Below are 18,332 nucleotides of genomic sequence, written 5' to 3'. Positions count from 1 at the left end.
AAACTATTTATTTAAGTAATAACCTGATAAAATTACTTATTAGTTATTTTACACCGATAACACTATTTTAAATACTTATTTTTAACACTTATTAAATTGTTATTAATTATTATTAATAATTATATATTTTTCTATTTTTTTATTTAATTATTATATGATTTTTTTAAAAATTATTAATTTTGAGACAGTGGTTTCCAAAATGTAAAACGTGAAACCATGGGCGAAAAGAATAAAATTATTTTTGGGCGAAAAGAGGAAACTGATTTTTCATTTTTGGTCCAAAAGAGGACGTGGGCAAAAAGAGGAAGGTCATTTTTGGGCGAAAGGAGTACCGCCCAAAATTGCTTTTTAATGAACTAATTTTTTATTTGAACATCAAATATCTTCTGTAGACAACATAGAATAATATGTATCTTTATAACTCGTCATATAATATATATAAGTATATATATACTTTTGGTTTGAAAAATTATCATTGATCCATGCTGAATAATATGTAAATTTAGCTGTTAATATTATGAAATATTTTCAATATCAACATTGAGAGTTAAACAATAATTAGCTTAATTTAAATAATTTATTGTACCAAGAATTAAACTAACTTTAATGTTGTATATACTATTTGAAGTGTTCTGATTCAGTTGTTTATTGCTTTTAATTTATTCTAGATTCAAATTTATTCTCAATTTAAACATCCCTATGTTAATATGATACATATATATATATATATATAAATGTTAAATAGTTTTAATGTATTTTTGTGAATTTCATACATTTTTCATATGTTGTTTATATAGTAAGCAAAAAAAAAAAAAACCTTACAAAAGACGCAAACAAATTTAATATAATATAAAATGTTGACGAAATCGAATATTACAAAGAAATCCATTGTGTTATCTAAATATTTATACGAATTTTGATAAAACCATATTTGTTATTTTATTGCCTAAACATATTAACTATAAGGTCTTTAAGCATAAAATGGATATGAGTATAATGAAGCATGATTATAATTTTTACTGCTGATATCAAATTAATTAATACAAGTTAAATGGTTTTACTTAAAGTCTGTTTAACCTACCGGATTACGAATTATTAGGTAGTAATCAAATACATTGGATCAATGTATCTTTAAACATTAAGTCTGGTTTAGCTACCCTTTTTATTTCATAATCGATGTTTGAAATCAATAAAGCATTGATTTCAGATTACGAGTATTAAGAATTATTCATATATATCATTCACCCGTTCCTGTATCTAACTGTTTCTTTAACCAAACGTCTCTACCTTTTATACGTTTCTTATGACCTTGGTTTCCATACAATCCCTGTGTACAAAATTTTTAAAAAATTGTTCATGGAACAATGTAGAATTATATATTTATCAAATAGTTATCCAATGGATACCATGCTTAAATTTCAAACAAAAATTAAATAATTTATAAGTCTAAAGTAAACAATAATGTTTGTGATTGCACGTCATATTATTCTAATTTCAGGTCTGGTTACACGTTTTATTGTACACCACTACAACAACATGTTATTACACTCGAGTTTGTCAGGTAATTATGCGCGTTGGATAAGTGGATAATTCACATGGTATGAAGTTAGGGACACGGTTAAATATTAATCTACAACTTGTCATTCGACGGGAAGTTTCAACCGTACAAAGATAGTTATGCTAAGTTCATGATTGTAGTTACAGCTTACGAGTTGTATGGGAGAGAACGTATTCTAATGAATCACGTCAAAATTATACGGTTATACAACAACATTGTTTCGGGGCAAATGCACGACAAAACGTTCACATTGTGTTCAAACGAAATAGTTTGATGCCGTTGTGCGTGTGCATTCTATCAGTGACAGTCACGAATACGATACAGTTTAAGGGGTACGCGAAATCATTGCTTTACACGGTCGTGCACGATTGTTTGAGTTTTTTGAGAAATCGCGATCGAATTAGCGATCATTCGAGGGTCACGCGATTATCCATCTCGACCTACCGGGTCCCTTTTCCCCGTCTCCGGACTCGAGTCATTACGATCCCGATTCGATTTCGGATTTCGCGGTTATCGATGAACAATATTTCTATCGATTCGAATCAAACGGGAGACGTGGCCACGGATCGCCGTCGGCCGCTGTTTGCTGCACGTGCGTACCGGTACTCACCGTATGTTCCGTCCATTGACGGCTGACCGCCGCGACCGAGCACTGTGGACCTCACCCGGCAAACGGTTTCCGCATTGTTCCGGATGGTCACGCGTCGTTCCACGGCTAAACAACAACAACGGATGTACGTGTGAAAGCCAATGCACCCGGCACCCACCCGTGTACACGATTATTACCCGTACCTGTGTTGCATTCGACGTCTTCGAACGCCATTACCGGTAAGTCGGACTCTCGGTGTCCACCATTGTCCATCGCCGGTGACCGTACGCGTGTTTCACGTCTTGGCCGTCCCGCAAAAGGCCTTTTCGCAGGCTGCTGCCGGTGGTCTTCCGACCTGCGAGCACCACACGACCACCGTCGCGTCCTCCAGTCAGTTTTAGCTTTACGCGTGGGTAGATTCGAACATTTTTACGCGCGTCCATCATCCGTTATTGGACTTCTAACACAGAGGTACAGATCGTTTTGTACGACGTCGGTAAAATTACGGCGAGCAAACTCGAGAATTTCGTATTCACGTGTTCCCTAGAATGCTACATTTGTGCGTTTATAATTACGGGATCGCGCGGGTTTATGCGATGCAGTGGCCGTTTTTAGACACCGTTTTTCGGGTCAATCGTATCCGGCATATTATTCAGACTTCACGGAAAGTAAGCAAAAAATAGTCGTTTGAAGTTCATTTATACTTATCGGAAACGTTTTTTTAATAATAATAAAAAAAAAATATCTAATTTATAGCTCTAAACGCAGGGATATTAAATGTCGTTAGTTGCATTATTACTACCGGTATTCTTAAAACTCTTCAAACACAAATTAATAGATATTTTTATATTTATTATTACTCTGTGATTTTTCGCAAAATATTCTCCTCTTCTAAATTGCTTAAAGACTTTGTCGTCGAAAATGAACCATTTTCGGATTCTAAATACTCTGCATTTCCAATTTCATCGATTTCGTCTACACCATTATCGAGTATCCATTGATTTACACTAAATCAAACATAATCAAGAAAATTAAACACTTAAGTTCAACCTATTCATAGAGTCAGTTTTCTATTTATAGACATTCAGTCAAAGACGTATACATAAATTAAATTTAACATTAATTTAATTTTATTATTATTATTATAATTATTAGGTATATACTTGTACGATAAACTATTTCTTATTTCTGAGTATTTATAAAACATACGTCGAATCTAATTAATATACAACATTAGAAATCATTGAGTTAATTGATTAATTCTTAATTGGTTCAACAAATCAATATTGTACGAAAAACAATACACCAACGCAAAAAGTGTTTTCATCTCCCCATTAGTAATATGATCGATTTTACATAATTTCATTTAAGAACCATACTGTTTCGAAACTGAAACTTTTCAACTAAGAGAGTAATTATCAAACGTTGATAGTTGAAAATTATCAATTATATAGTGTGTACATAAAAGCTAAGTCACAACAAATTTCCGATTAGTATAGAATTGCCCATCTATAACTACTACAATTAACTAACTTCACATAAAACCATGTACCGATCAAAAAAAAAAATAATATATATATATATGCATACAATTAATGAACCAAATCCGTTATTGTAACCGCATTGTTGAAATAAATTTAATATCGTACGTCACTGAATTTTTTGATCTAATATAAGGAATCAGTTATAATATTTTAGATTATGGTTGTAAAGATATGATTTCGAGTTCGAATAATGCACGACTAATGTTTCTCAGCCCAAACAGTGTAGTTAAGGAAGGCCTGCGTGATTATAATTTTGTATGGTGACCGTCAGACTTTTACAAGTTCGCGTTATTACAATTTCTACAAAAAATCTAGCCGTTCAGTAGTAATAATAAAAATACAGTATAATAATAATTTCACTGCAATTATTCGTGTCCCATTATTTTCTTTTAACGTTCATCTTATATTATATACCTAAGTATTATATAAAAATGTTATAAAATGTATTGTTTCTAGGCACATTGAATGTGTGTCTCGTTAGACTGAATGAAAAACAATATAAAATTATATAAAAATGATTAAATAGTCAATATTCTTAAATTAATACACCAATAAGCAAACAAAAAAATAATTTATATAGTCTTATAAGATTTGTCATGATTTCTGATGACTCGTAAATGGGGAAACAGTGATTAATGTTAGAAAGTCATCAGAAAGACGATACTTCCTCTTATGAACAGTTTCCTCTTAAATCACCACACCCTCAACTAAAATATAATTTTTTAAAAATAATGTTTAAGTAAAATGAACCAAACAATATTTTATTTTCTAATTTATTTCCATTTACTGCCTTAAAAATGAATAGAATGTCTGAAGCAAACAGCGGGAGGAGGGTGTATGCTGTAAAAAAAAGAAAAAAAAAAAACTGTGCTCTGCGTTGCAGTACTTTTCGTGCCACTCGGCGGTCCGTTGCCTGTCATACTCGTCGACGTATGTGATTGTGGCACTGAAATCTGCCACTATGCATTCGACACGGAGTTGACGAGGCGTGAGTGCGTCGCACTGTACGAAACACGGTATCCAATAGTTGCACAAGTGTCCCTGAAATAACGCGCAGACCGTGAAGTAGATCATAACGCGATATACTCGCTCGTACTCGAGGGGCAATAGCACACCCAAAGGGGATGTTTCGGGAATGGAGGGCGTCGTGACACAGCACTAAGTGGCGATTGTTATAATTTTTTTTTTTCAACGAAATAGAAATAAAAATGTACACAGAGAGAGCAAGAAAACAAAACAATTTTTGTAAAAAAGTATTGCATAAATAAATTTCACCGGTAAAAATGATTTTACTCATGTACAAATTTCGTTGTATTTTTTCATAATCTGTAATTTTTGTATATCATTTTTCAGCTTGTCCGGTCTCACTTTATTGGTACAATCAAATGATAATAATTTAACGTTTTAATTTGAAAAATGTTTAGACGCTATGGATTAACAATGATATTAATTTCTTTCAACCAATTGTTCATATTTCAACGTTGCCTGTTGCATTATATAAGGTCAACGTTTGTTAGTTAAAAGATGAAAATAAAAAAATAATAGGAAAAGAAAAGTAAAACTACTTAAGAAGTGCTGTTGGAAATTCGGAAATTTAACATCTTTGAATATCCACTGAGAAGTAGAAGTCACTATTTGAAATCGATGAATTAATTTTAGATAATAATGATATTGATGATATGCTGCTTCTCATAATAACTAATAACAGTATTAGATTTCTATAAGTTATAATAATGAAATGGATACTATTTCATTTATGTGAAGTGTAAAATATCATCCATGAAAAGGAGCGGTCTTGATTTTAACAAGCGATCGAGTTATCGTCAATTATATCACTTGTACCAACGCATGTATTTTGCGTATTTTGGCTTTTGTGCGTATCTATAATTTTGCGGTTTGAATCAGACGCCCCCCGAAGAACGAAACCCTATGGTGCACCGTTGCGATCGAAGGGTAGGGACTAGTAGTTGATTGAAGATGATGGTAACGGCTTGTATACAATTCTTACGGTTGTCCTGGGGGTGATGATCAGTTCGAATTCGACGGACCCTTTGCTGTTGACCGTCCCATTGGTGGGCTCTAGCACGCAGTGCATATTATTAGAGTCGGATCCCCATGGAGTGCCCCAGGAGTAGGCAAAATCGCATTGCATATTGTTCAGCAATCGAATCCCTTTGTGACTGTGTGATACGCCTCTGTACAGGGACCTGTCGATGATAATAACTTCGATGTTCAGTCGCACCACGTCCGGCGGCTCGACGTAAGTCATGCCCTGCGTGTACACTGTCCTTGACTCGCCGAACATCCATTCCGCTAATTGGTATGATATCATGCCGGTCTCCTTAAAAGACACGAGACGAATATTATTACTGTTGACGTGATCCGTAATTGTAGCAGTATAATGATGTTCGTCTTCCAGAAAATGGGAAACATTTAATAAATGGAAATTGAAAAATGTACATTCACATAATTTTGATTTTAATTTTTTTATTGAAAATAAATTTAATGCTAATTTTCAACAGCCGAAAGATTGAAAATATCACGTCATAAAATGTTACAATATGGTGTTCGTTTGTACGTTCCTGCAAAATGGAAACATGACTTGTCCGACAAGTTGTCAACAAATCCGAAATCGTCATCTGTCTTTTACTGACCACAGTGACCGCACGATTTTCATTTTAAAAGTGATTAATATAAAAACCATGCATATGTCGGCATTCGATTTCAAAAAATTAGCACTAATGGACACCATTTTTTTTTTGGATATTAATTTTAACGTATGGACTCTTAACGGCATATAGAACGTACATTATATTTTCTATACTAGAATTGTTTAATTTTTTTTTACTTCTATGACAGTTATTTAAATTTTTCTCGTTTTCTTAATCAATCTTATATAACATAGTTCACAGTGCTGTAGAAATGCAAATATAGCAATGTGCACCTGCTCACGACGATGATTAATAATAAATAAAGAATCGCCCCCTGAAAATTAATTGCACCACGCACTTGCACACAATTACTTCCTACCCGTCGCCTAGAGATTTAACGCCAAGATATTCCGGATTATTTATTTAGCACGCGCGGATAATCTCGCATGCGAAGTGATTCTGACTTTATGCATAATAATTATTATGGCTGTTTAGCCGAACACGGTATCGTTTTCCAAACGCCCCACGTTAATAACGCGTCATAAAACGGTTCTCTCCGTTCTGATATCCTTGTTATTACTATTCAATTCAATACTTTCCCGCGCATATAATAGCGTGGCGTTCAATTATTAATAGCCATGAGTCGTGAAATATAACGAATATAAGATATTCACGAATACAAATTCAGGATTTCGTCTGCTGCTACGTTTTACGTAAACGCATTAAGAATTCATCGGAAATCATAATATAGTATACAAAGTGTTCGTTTGAGGGCACGTCAATATTATATTATTACAGTCTGTCGGCGAAATTATTTCTAATAAATTATGCATGTCATCAGATATAACACTGAACTTATACGTTTATTCGCCTTATTATGTTTTTTTTTTTTTTTTTTAATATTATTCCCGATTGAGATATTCGTTGGATTATTACGTTATATTTCTTGCGCTTTACAGTAATCGCACCAAGAGAATAATGTATAGAATGAAACTATATACAACAATGTTGAATACACAAGGTCAAATATTTTCGTTTAACGTCTTCGAATGTTCAATAAATCAATTTTTCCAAAATGCCCTTGGGAGAATTCGAGTTTTATAATACCGTAAAAAAAAGTACAATAGATTTTATGATTTATTAATGCACTATGAATAAAATAAAACACATAAAATTATAGTTTTAACGCGTAATAATTGTATATTATACGATATTTCAAATAATATTTGAAGATTTTGTTTTATTTTGTTTTTTAACAAATGATTTAAATTTAAATTTAAACTAAATAAAATTATATTTAAATTTTATTTCTTCTGTATTTGTTTTTAATTCGATGCATTCGAAGTATTTATAATTTAGTTGACGATACATATAATTTTATATGAATACCGATAGAAAGAAATCATAGCCAGTAAATATTATTCATAGAAATGTTGAAATAAAAATATGTATCTATTCATTTTCATGAACACTGAGCAATAAGTGTTTCAATAGTATTATATATGAATTGTATTAAAAATAAGACAATATATTGTACATCCAATCAGAGGCAGAACTAGGGGTGGAAGACGGGGATTCATTCTCGGGAGTAAAATTTTAGAAGGTGTAATTTTTTTAATTATTTTTAAAATAATTATTAATTAATATATAATTAACTATTCGAATATTTTTTATATTTATTAATAGATGCTTTTTAACTTTGTTAAATACTGATATTAGGTTAAAATTCAATAAGTATGATTGTATATTAATTATTAGAAAAAAATTCTCAAGAAGAGTATTTGATTATTGATTTATGATAGGGCGTATTTTTAACATTTTCTCCGGGAGTAAAAATTCCTAGTTCCACCTCTGCGTCCAATGGAAATAAAGTAATCGTACTCAAGCCCTTCCCAATTTTGATTTATAGCAATTGCGTCCAACATATTATTTTGTTAATTAAGATGGAGTGAAGATATATAGAAAAAATAGAAATACAAATCGATATTGGATCAATGTTCTAAGTTACTGGTATTTTATTACACGTGAACCGCAAAACGGCAAAAGGAGCAAGCAGCACAATATAAGTGTTCTGTAACTTCAACAAATATAATAATATTGCGACGGGTTGAAATATTGTCGAGGGCGAAACGCGGTTTCCGGAAAAGTTAAATATAAGTGTGCATTTTTCTTCTCGTCGAGCAAGCGGCCGCGAAAAATCAAATCGTGCCCATACACTTTTGTTTTTGCTTGTGCGCTGTTACAGAACGTTTAATTTACCCGCCGGCCGCGTTTCAACTCGTTCCCCGATTAGTTTTTTGTGTTTTTAATTTTATTTCTTATTCGTTCGTTCGCTTTCCACTTAATGTAATTAATTTTTAACGAACGAATGGAAAACCGTCTTCACCTCCTCGTCCAACTGTCGCGGCCCACCCGTTTATTTCCGCTCACCTGGGTCGCCACCGGAGTCGGGAGGTTCAACGTCGTCGTTGCCGGACCGAACGGGCCGAAAGTGTGCGTGCCGTCGGTTCGCGGACTCCACGCGCCCGAAGCGTCGCACTCGTACACCCGTCTGCGCACGTGGAACGGGCCGGACGACGACTTCACCCGGAAACGAACGGGGTACGCGCGTGGCACACCGGTGCACGCCGGGCCGAGGCACGTGGACGCGAACGCGGGCCAGGCGTGCACTTCCGGTGCCGTTTCCGCGGTGCCGCGCACGTACACCACCACGTCGCGCGCGTCACCGTCCCGGTTGACGGCCCGGAACCTCAGCGCGCGACGAAACCGTCCCGGGCGCGCGGCACGGACGTACACGTCCACCGCAACCCTGTCCGTCGTCACGTCGAACCGCCCAGGGTCCACGGTCATGGTGGTGCCGGTGGCGGCGTCGTCTTCTTCGTCCGGCGTCCACGTTACGTGCACGGCGCCCGTCCCGGCGTTGATGAAGTGTACCGTTTCCCGGACGCACGCGCCCATCCTTGTGACACCGGAAAACAAGAAAACGGAACAATTCACACGGTGTTCAAACCCGACAAATCGACTTTTTACTGGAGGTGAAGGGGGTTCAAGGTATTTTTTGAAATCATTAAATTATATTTAAGGAAAAAAATTCAAGGCGATCTGAAACTTAACCCTCCCCAATTCCTCGTCACGGCCTTGCCCGACACCGATTTTCCAATACGTTCTGGCAAAACTAAGCACTGAGCTCCACGTGAAACGCAATTTGCTTACGTGTCTGTTAACAACTTACCGAACGCGTTGCGAGTCCACCTATATCTAGCGTTTTCGTCTAAATCGTATAGCCCATTTTCCCTTTTTAAAACACCATCTTCTGATATCTTCTTACCGTCTCTTTTTGGTTTCTTGTGGAGCACCATTATAAAATGTTAATCAATCATCGAAACTGTCTCCTTTATCACCTGACTATGATGTTACTCAGCACATAGAAACTTATTTCCCGCTATCCACCAGCACTCATTGCGGCTTAGAGATTTAAACATTTCCAGGCTGCAACTGCTTTCTGACTGCCGCATTTACGTGCCTTCGAATATAAGGCATAGTCCACTTCTCTAACATTAACTCGAAAATTGTATTAACTCTTTCCCCTTTATACATTCAAATGTATCCATATGATTTCAAGCCGCTTTCCTCTTCTTCTTAGTAGACAACTCCTTTTTTTTCTTTTTTACCTTTTCTAGACTATTTCTCCTCAACATTCAATCCATCTCAGTAATAAATTATACTATTAATTTATTAACTCCACTGGTTTCCTACCTTATAAGAAAATTAAATAATATATTTTAAATACGTTTTTGTTTTTTTATAGAGTATATAAATTAATGTTAATTTAATGTCCCACGATAAAATAAAAAAAAGTCACGTTCTTAATATAGTGTTTTGGAGTTAATAATTTTACTGTGGGTAATATTTCTGTTCTATTTTTTGTTAAAAAAAATTATTGGCAGGCAAAAAAAAAAAAAATATATAAAACCAATGCATTTTATTACATTATAAACACCATATTATGATGTGTAGACATAAAATATGGATGAACTGTAAATTATATAATTAAGGAATGACGACATTTGATGAATGCTGAAATTCACCAAAATTTCTGGTGATTTTCAATTACTTCTTAGATGTAAACATTATTCACTGGTGAATGTTGGCATTTTGTAAAAAAAGATGAATAATGATGAAATAATATTTATAAATTAATTCGGCATTCAAAGGGTTAATACATTTACCATAAATAATTTTATTTGATATTATGAATTATTTATTGCAATAAGATAAAGTATTATGACATTTTGAGTTACATAAACATTTTGAGGATCTACAACTACACTTCTTTGATATACACTTTGCCTTACAATTTAATCTAAAGTACCCCAGATATTACCTCTAATAATATTATATGGATCACCATTTGATTAAATAATACATTAAACAATTATTATACGTTTCTACTCAAACATAATTTTTCCTTCAGCTATTGTGTGAACAATATCATATCTATAAACATCGAAAAACTTTACGTATGACACGATACACCACACACCAAAAGTTGAACGTCTATATTCCAAATTTAACTGAAAATGTCTAACATTTGCCAAATGTCGTTATTCATCTTAATATTTATACAAAACGTTTGTGTAGTTGTAGTCGCAAATGTAATATTTAACAATAACTGTTAATGATAAAAGCAGTAAATCATTCAAATTAATTTTAAAATTATTTTGGTATTAGTAAGAATTATGTAAATGGATAAAATTTTTCTGATTATTTTTTTTTTTTATATTAAACATACACTGAACTAAAATTATATATAAGAAACGTAGTTTTTTTATATTTATGTCATTTAAAAGGTTTTCACAAATGTTCTTGCAAGTTTTTATCATTTCATATAATATAGCCTATAACATTTATGTAATTGATAGTATGATACTAATAATTACAAAGCACTAAATTTGTGAGTTTTAATTTAAGTCGATCAAAATTATTGGGCATTACATTCAATTTTTGTCTACTAATTTCACCCCAAACGCATAATAAAATACGTTTCGATAATAATATTGTGTTATTATTTTGCTTTGTTTTCACTCACTCCATTTTGTGCCAATTTAAGTCCAGTACTATAGGATCGGTATGTAATGACACGCGTTCTTCCCCTTTGTATTCAGATATAACTTCGAGTTCTGCTACTCTTATCGACACCAACTGTAACATACATTGTACTTTTTAAATATTGTATAAAACATGTAATCGATCATTTTAAAGGAACATTGATTTAAAGGTTGTTTCTTTTTTCATTTAAAAATGTATCTTTAAAAACACTAATTTTACAATAGTATAACGCTGTCATCACATAATAGTTTGTTATATTTAATTGTCGTTACACAACAATAACAATCCACAAAATCTAAGACTTTTATTAATTAACATGAAATGCGAATACTTTATAATAAAATATGTAGTAAAAGTATTTTATTTTATGTAGCTCATGTGATACGATTACAAAGTTTTAAACATTTCATCTAAGTTTAATAATGTATTTGATAGTAGTGAAAAACAAAAATATGTGTTTTACATTTAAATACCTTTATAATGAAATTATAAAAAGGGAAATGTTTCCACTATATACAAGGATTATTTATTGAGTAATAAAAAAAAACTATAATATATTTTTAATAATTAATAAAAAATGATGATATATTTTTATAATTCTTAAGACTATTTGCAGCCAAGAGAAATCTTTATGACTAAATCGATCAAATTAATTATCTTTTACGTAAAAAATAATAAGTTTGCTTACTCTTGTTTTGAATACATATTTGTATAGTATTGTATATTTATAAATATTTTGTATAGCATTTTGTTATATATATATAGATATATTATATTGTTTCATTGTGATTTATATAAAAAATATATTTAAATTGTTTGTTCTATTCAAATATAATAATCAAATAGTGACATGCCAAGATACTGAAATAATGTTAAGACTGACAAATGAATGTTCCATATACACCGAAGAAGCACAAGCCATAATTCAAGCTCTAGACCCTATCAAAAATAAAAATATTCAAAAAGCCATAATATTTAGTGATTCTCTTAGTACCCTTAAGAGTATCCAAAACTCCATTAGACCAAAAGAGATAGCAAGAACAATCTAGAATCAAATATATACATTACAAAAAGAAAACATAATCATAAAAATAATTTGGATACCAAGCCATACAAATATCACCGGAAACGAAAGAGCTGATAAACTTGCTAAAGAGGCCATTGTATCACCAAATGAAATCCAATGTCAAGTGTATTCAATTGCCGAAATCAAACAAATAATTAAAAAAACAATCCTTAATATCTGGCAAAATGAATGGAAATCATCTAACACTAAATTAAATGAAATTAAAAATCATATTCTCCCTTGGTCTAACAACACCCCCACAAGAAAAGAAGATGTAGTAATCAATAGGCTCAGAATAGGTTATACCAGATTAACTCATGCTTTCCTAATGAAGAAAAAAGATCCACCCATATGCTCGACCTGCAACGATCCTATGACAGTTAAACACACCTCACCGATTGCAGAAAGTACAAACTACAACGTCAAAAACATAATCTAACCCACCATTTTGCTGAAAACCTTAACATCGATACAACCAATGTTCTAAAATTCCTCAGAGATACAGAACTTTAATTAAAAAAAAAAAAAAAATTATAGAATAATATTTTCTTTTAATGTATTTTACACTCTCCTGTAATGTATAAATGTTAAATCTAGATACAGCCCTATTTATTAATTTGTATTACTTGCCACTTTATTTATGTATATATTCAATATTCCTCTATTTAATGTAAATAATATGTAATTAAATGTAGCCAATGGCCCCTAGTCACCGAGGAATTTGTTTAATAAAAAAAAAAAAAAATAATCAAATACTTTAAACATACGAGTATGTGTATATAGCCACAGCCTATTTTGTTATACGTTTTTTATATCTAGACTATATTATCCTAATCATTTATGATACAATATTATGACATTATAAAACGACGTTGTGTAATTATTTTCACATTAAAGTTACCATAACCATTAATATTGATTGTATTTAATATGGACTATTGTCTAATAAAACTGTCCTCGTTTTGCGAGAGAATAATCGCTCTATAACTTTAATTACACGAAGTTCTGTAATGCGGAAAACATAATAATATTTACAGTTTTTACTGACGTGTTGTGTATTTTATGAGGTAAAATTATGTTCAAAGTTATTAAAATAACCGTATTCGCTTCCGCGAGATTATAAAATTATCGACAAATCTTTTAAATATTTAATTCCATCATTCTAGTTTTAGTGCACTTTGTAGGTGCATTTTTAAACACGCGTACGTGTGATCATGAAATTTAATAAAATGCAGTGCTATAATCTGTACATAGTAGAAATGCATTACCTCTCAGTTATAATTTTGACTAACTCTATTCCCAAGAGTGAATTCGTTACGGTTTTATTATACTACGGATGGTTTTCAACGTTTCACTAGCCGAACTATATTATAATCCACAACATAAACGAATAATAAAAAACATTTTACAAAAATTCATTGACGCGTGTATTTGCGCGGTAATCGTTTTTTATCATATTTTGTATCATATTTTCATTTATAATAACACGACAAAAATAAGCTTATAATATTATTATAAAACAGTATATTAGATATGAAACCATATATCTTATTCACTAGACATTTATTTTTATTTTATTGTCGAAAAAAGTTCGTTATCGTCTATAATAAGTACCACAACGTCAAAAGAGTAAATAATGTTTTTTTCGATTCATCGAACAGCACGATACTGTACTGTGATATATATTTATACTGATGAGCCCAGAAAGTGATTATTCATCGTGATGGACAAACTCTTACTAATCTTTGATAATTAATTAATTTCTAATTAGCCATACTTGGATACATTACCTCAGAAGAGCTCCTGGATGTTATACACTCTGAATACTTGTCTTCTCGTACTTCAAAAAATTCATCTATATCACTTATACTTTCTTTAGGGACATCATCAATCATCAGACTTTTCATTTATCCATGTATGAAATTAAATATATGAAGAATAAATTACACATTTATATTAAATTAGACTTAGCGTAGTATTAAAAAAGTACTACATTATGATAATGTATTTAATCTTTAAAATTCCCCTAACATTTTGCGCTAGTGTTATAGAATATTTTTATAAAATATTTTTAATATAAATTTACTTAATTTGTAAATTATATAAAGCTTGTCAGATTTAACAAGTTTAGTATATATATGAAATGCTTCAGTTGAGTTCAACAATAATTAATTATATGAATTATATTATATTTTTGATATTTTATATTAGCATATTTTTCAATGCTAAAATAAAAATGTTGACCATTTTTTACGGTTTTTTTTGTTTTAAAAACAACAATATAATTGTTTTAAATCAAAAATACTGTATTTTGTGTATATATGAAGCAACCCACGTTTGGTAATAAAAGCTTATTAAGCTTAAGCTTATTTTATAATAAAAAATCAATTTATATAATATAATTTAATAAACTTTTACGTTTGAATTTCTTGTTGATGGTTCAAAATTATTAAAAATATAAAGAATATTATTTAGATTAGATCATATTTATAGTAAAGTAGTAGCAACAGTGTTTATTTGAATTATTAATGTCGGTTACCATAAGCCAGGATATTTAAAATCAGTAAATTTTATCAGGAAAGCGATACAGTTTAATTTATTCTGTTGAATATTTTATCAATTTATATTATTATTTTCGTGTAAGTTATACAGATATAATAACTATTGTTAAAATAATTTTAATAATGGTTAACGAAATAATACTTAACATTAGTTGTTAAAATATTTAGTTGAAATTAATTAATCACCTTATTTTTCATTTTTAAATACTAAATATAAACATATATTATGATATTTGCTAAATTTGTACAAGTTAAGACAGGGACCAGAACCGTAACTGAAAAGAACTGGTACTAGAACCGGTTAACCTTTAAAATTTAGGAACCGTAACTGAAACTAGAACCTTTATTTCCAAAAATGAAAAACCGTAACCGTAACCATAACCTTAATTATAAAAGGGTTGATTTAGGTCAATTATTTAGACTGGTAAAACAATGATAATGACTATTTTGTTTGTAAATTTGTCGGTTAGGAAAAATGTCAAATCTTATTATGTTTTTATTATTTTATGTTGTAAACTATAATAGTGTAATGCATATAATAAGTAAATTTGTAATATTATTATTATTATTATTATTTTTGTATATTTATTAATATACTAGCTGACCCGACAAACGTTGTTTTGTCATATAAATTATTTACAGAGAATATTTTGCTAGAAAAAAATAACTAATTTAATATAGGCATGTAAGGTGTGGATAAGGATAAGGATGTAAGGAAGAGGTATAAAGTGCTGTGAACGGCGACGAAATATAAAAATGAAAAATCATCAAACTTTTATTTTTTCAATAATTTATTAAAATTGATCTATTAAAATTATGACAATATTAGTAAAAAACAACAGAGTGTATAATATTTTTTGTTATCCCATCTTTCGCCATCACAAACAAACTGGATGGTTCGAGAGCACGACACGTATAATTGTCCATGTGAAAAACATGTTCAAATCTAAGCCACCAACAGACATCGTTTGGTATTGCAACTTATTGATAGTTATTGCAAATGCCAATCTAATTGGAAATTTAAGGCGTATAAATTATATTGGCACATCTGTGGGAATAATAGGGATTCGCGGTAATAATATATTTTCACCTCGAAATTTGCCATTTAAAATGATGGCTTCGATAACATTATATATATATATCAAATATAGTTATAATTATTTTTTTTAACTATTAATAATACCTTCTATTTTCATGAAATAAAACAATTACAATTTAAACAAAAATAAATAAATAATTTCATATTATTTTTTAATAGATATCTAATAATCAGAATAAACCAAAATTGACCAGTTCTAGAACTCTTACTCTTTTAAAAAACCGAAACCAAAACCGAAAAAACCTCTAGGTTCCAGCCCCTGAGTTAAATAAATAATAATTAAAAAATAATAACAATATATAATAATAATAACTGATATATTAACAGTTGGAGATCAATTATAGAATGTAAGGCTTTCAATGAAATTTTTGCTAACATAGGGAGGAAACTGAGTAAGCAATTTAAAACAATAAACATGGGAAAAAACCAAACCATATGATATAATAAACACTTTGACGATGTATTTACTAAAGATGATAAAGAAAAAGTTTTTCAGTTGTTCAACTCTCAAAAAGAGGTGACTTTGGTGGAATTTCACAAAATATAAGTTAAAATCATTAAATAAAATTACTACATGTTGTAGATCCATTAATACTTATTTTTAACAAAAGTTTAAAAGAAGGTATTTTTCCATCCATTTTAAAGTCGCTATTGTTAAACTCATTTTCAAAAAATAATTTCTGGGTATCTATATACCTATATCGATTATGCTAAAGTATTAGAAAAAAATAGTAAAAAAAAAATTAATTATATTTTTAGAGGAAAATAAATTTTTATAAAAAAATCAGTTTGCATTTAAAAAGTTACTAGAAAGTATTGATGTAGTATTTAATGCATCAAAATACATATGCAATGCTCTTGATGAAGATCGAAAATTTATTGTGATTTATTTAGAATTGTCTAAAGCCTTTGATAATGTCCAATTCAATTATTAAACTCTCTACCAGGTATTGAAATTGTTAGTGAAAGTTTCAAGTGGTTTTCAAGCTCAAAAATAAAACACAATATATATTAATAAATTATTGTATTAATAAAAAATATAGTATAAACTGTGTTGTATTACACGGAAGTGTGTTTGGTCTGATTCTATTTATAAAGTATATAAACATTTTATGTAATTTGTATATAGATGGATCATTTGTTACGTACGCAGATAATAGCTGTTTTATGTTTTTAGATAATTAATGGTATCTAGTGTTTCGCAAAGCAAGTTTTGAATTAAATAGATTTATTAAAAACATAACTTAAAAAAGTTAACGGTAAATTATGACAAAAATTATTTTATTGCCTATTCTATATATGTAATTTTACACAGTTTCTAAACCAGGAAATAACAATTTTTAATGATTGAATTATAACTGATAGTTCAATATATTATAAAATTAAAAGATTAATTAAAATTATATATTTAGATTTAATGTTAGATTATAATTTGAGATAAAATTACTATATATCGCATATCACTATGCACCTGAGAACTATTACTCGTATATATACTATATTCTCTGCATTAAAGTTTCTCTTCAAATATAATAAAAATTTTATATACTCCACTTTATCAGTCTATCCTACAATATGGCATAATTATATGGGGTGGTACCACTAATAATACGCTAAAATTAATAATCTCTTGGGCCATTCATATCTGCCTTAAGAAGACTATTCGGGTATATCTACTAAAGATAATTATAAAGAAATTAATGTACTTTCACTGTATATGTTTTATATAAATTCAATCTCAATTTAACCCTTCTATTTTTAAACCCAAAAATTTAAGGTACAATCTAAATATAAATTATACAAAAAAAAACTATAGGCCAGAAATTTATTGAAAATGTATGACCTAAATATTTTAATAGTATAGATAATAGTTTTATAAATATCTTAATTTAAATCAGTGGTTCTCAACGGGAGCGATATCGCCCCCAGTGGGTGGCGAAGTATCTAACTATTTTTGGTCGGTAGGTGGGTGGTGAACTAGTTTTGGGTAGTAGAGGGGCGGCAAGCGTGTTCACGCAAAAACGTTGTACATGGTGTGACTTAAAAATAATTCATACTTGATAATCTTTATGATAACTATTAGTTACTAATAGGTACCTACTATATGTTGAGCAATGCACTATAACATATCTTTCATTGTTGATAAATTTATTAT

The 18,332-nt window shown here is 30.5% G+C and overlaps 2 protein-coding genes across 2 annotated transcripts in view; one reads left to right on the top strand and one right to left on the bottom strand.

Moving 5' to 3' along the window:
- Positions 1-18,332, top strand: part of LOC112681793 — a 161,759-nt gene that overhangs the window by 44,533 nt on the left and 98,894 nt on the right. The window lies entirely within an intron of this gene.
- The window catches only part of LOC112681810, a 56,999-nt gene that overhangs the window by 16,017 nt on the left and 22,650 nt on the right, over positions 1-18,332 (bottom strand). Inside the window, exons 12-19 of the mRNA XM_025552124.1 lie at positions 14,308-14,416; positions 11,432-11,544; positions 8,773-9,301; positions 5,700-6,032; positions 4,578-4,732; positions 3,008-3,154; positions 2,351-2,502; positions 2,169-2,273 (exon numbers count right to left, since the gene is read on the bottom strand). Of these exons, the coding sequence (XP_025407909.1) occupies positions 2,169-2,273; positions 2,351-2,502; positions 3,008-3,154; positions 4,578-4,732; positions 5,700-6,032; positions 8,773-9,301; positions 11,432-11,544; positions 14,308-14,416 (1,643 nt within the window). The remainder of the gene's footprint in view (positions 1-2,168; positions 2,274-2,350; positions 2,503-3,007; positions 3,155-4,577; positions 4,733-5,699; positions 6,033-8,772; positions 9,302-11,431; positions 11,545-14,307; positions 14,417-18,332) is intronic.

Source organism: Sipha flava, unplaced genomic scaffold, assembly GCF_003268045.1.
Source record: "Sipha flava isolate LNK unplaced genomic scaffold, YSA_version1 197_pilon_pilon, whole genome shotgun sequence".
Taxonomy (NCBI): domain Eukaryota; kingdom Metazoa; phylum Arthropoda; class Insecta; order Hemiptera; family Aphididae; genus Sipha; species Sipha flava.
The sequence above is the reverse complement of the archived record's forward strand: the minus strand, read 5'-3'. Positions and strand labels throughout refer to the sequence as shown.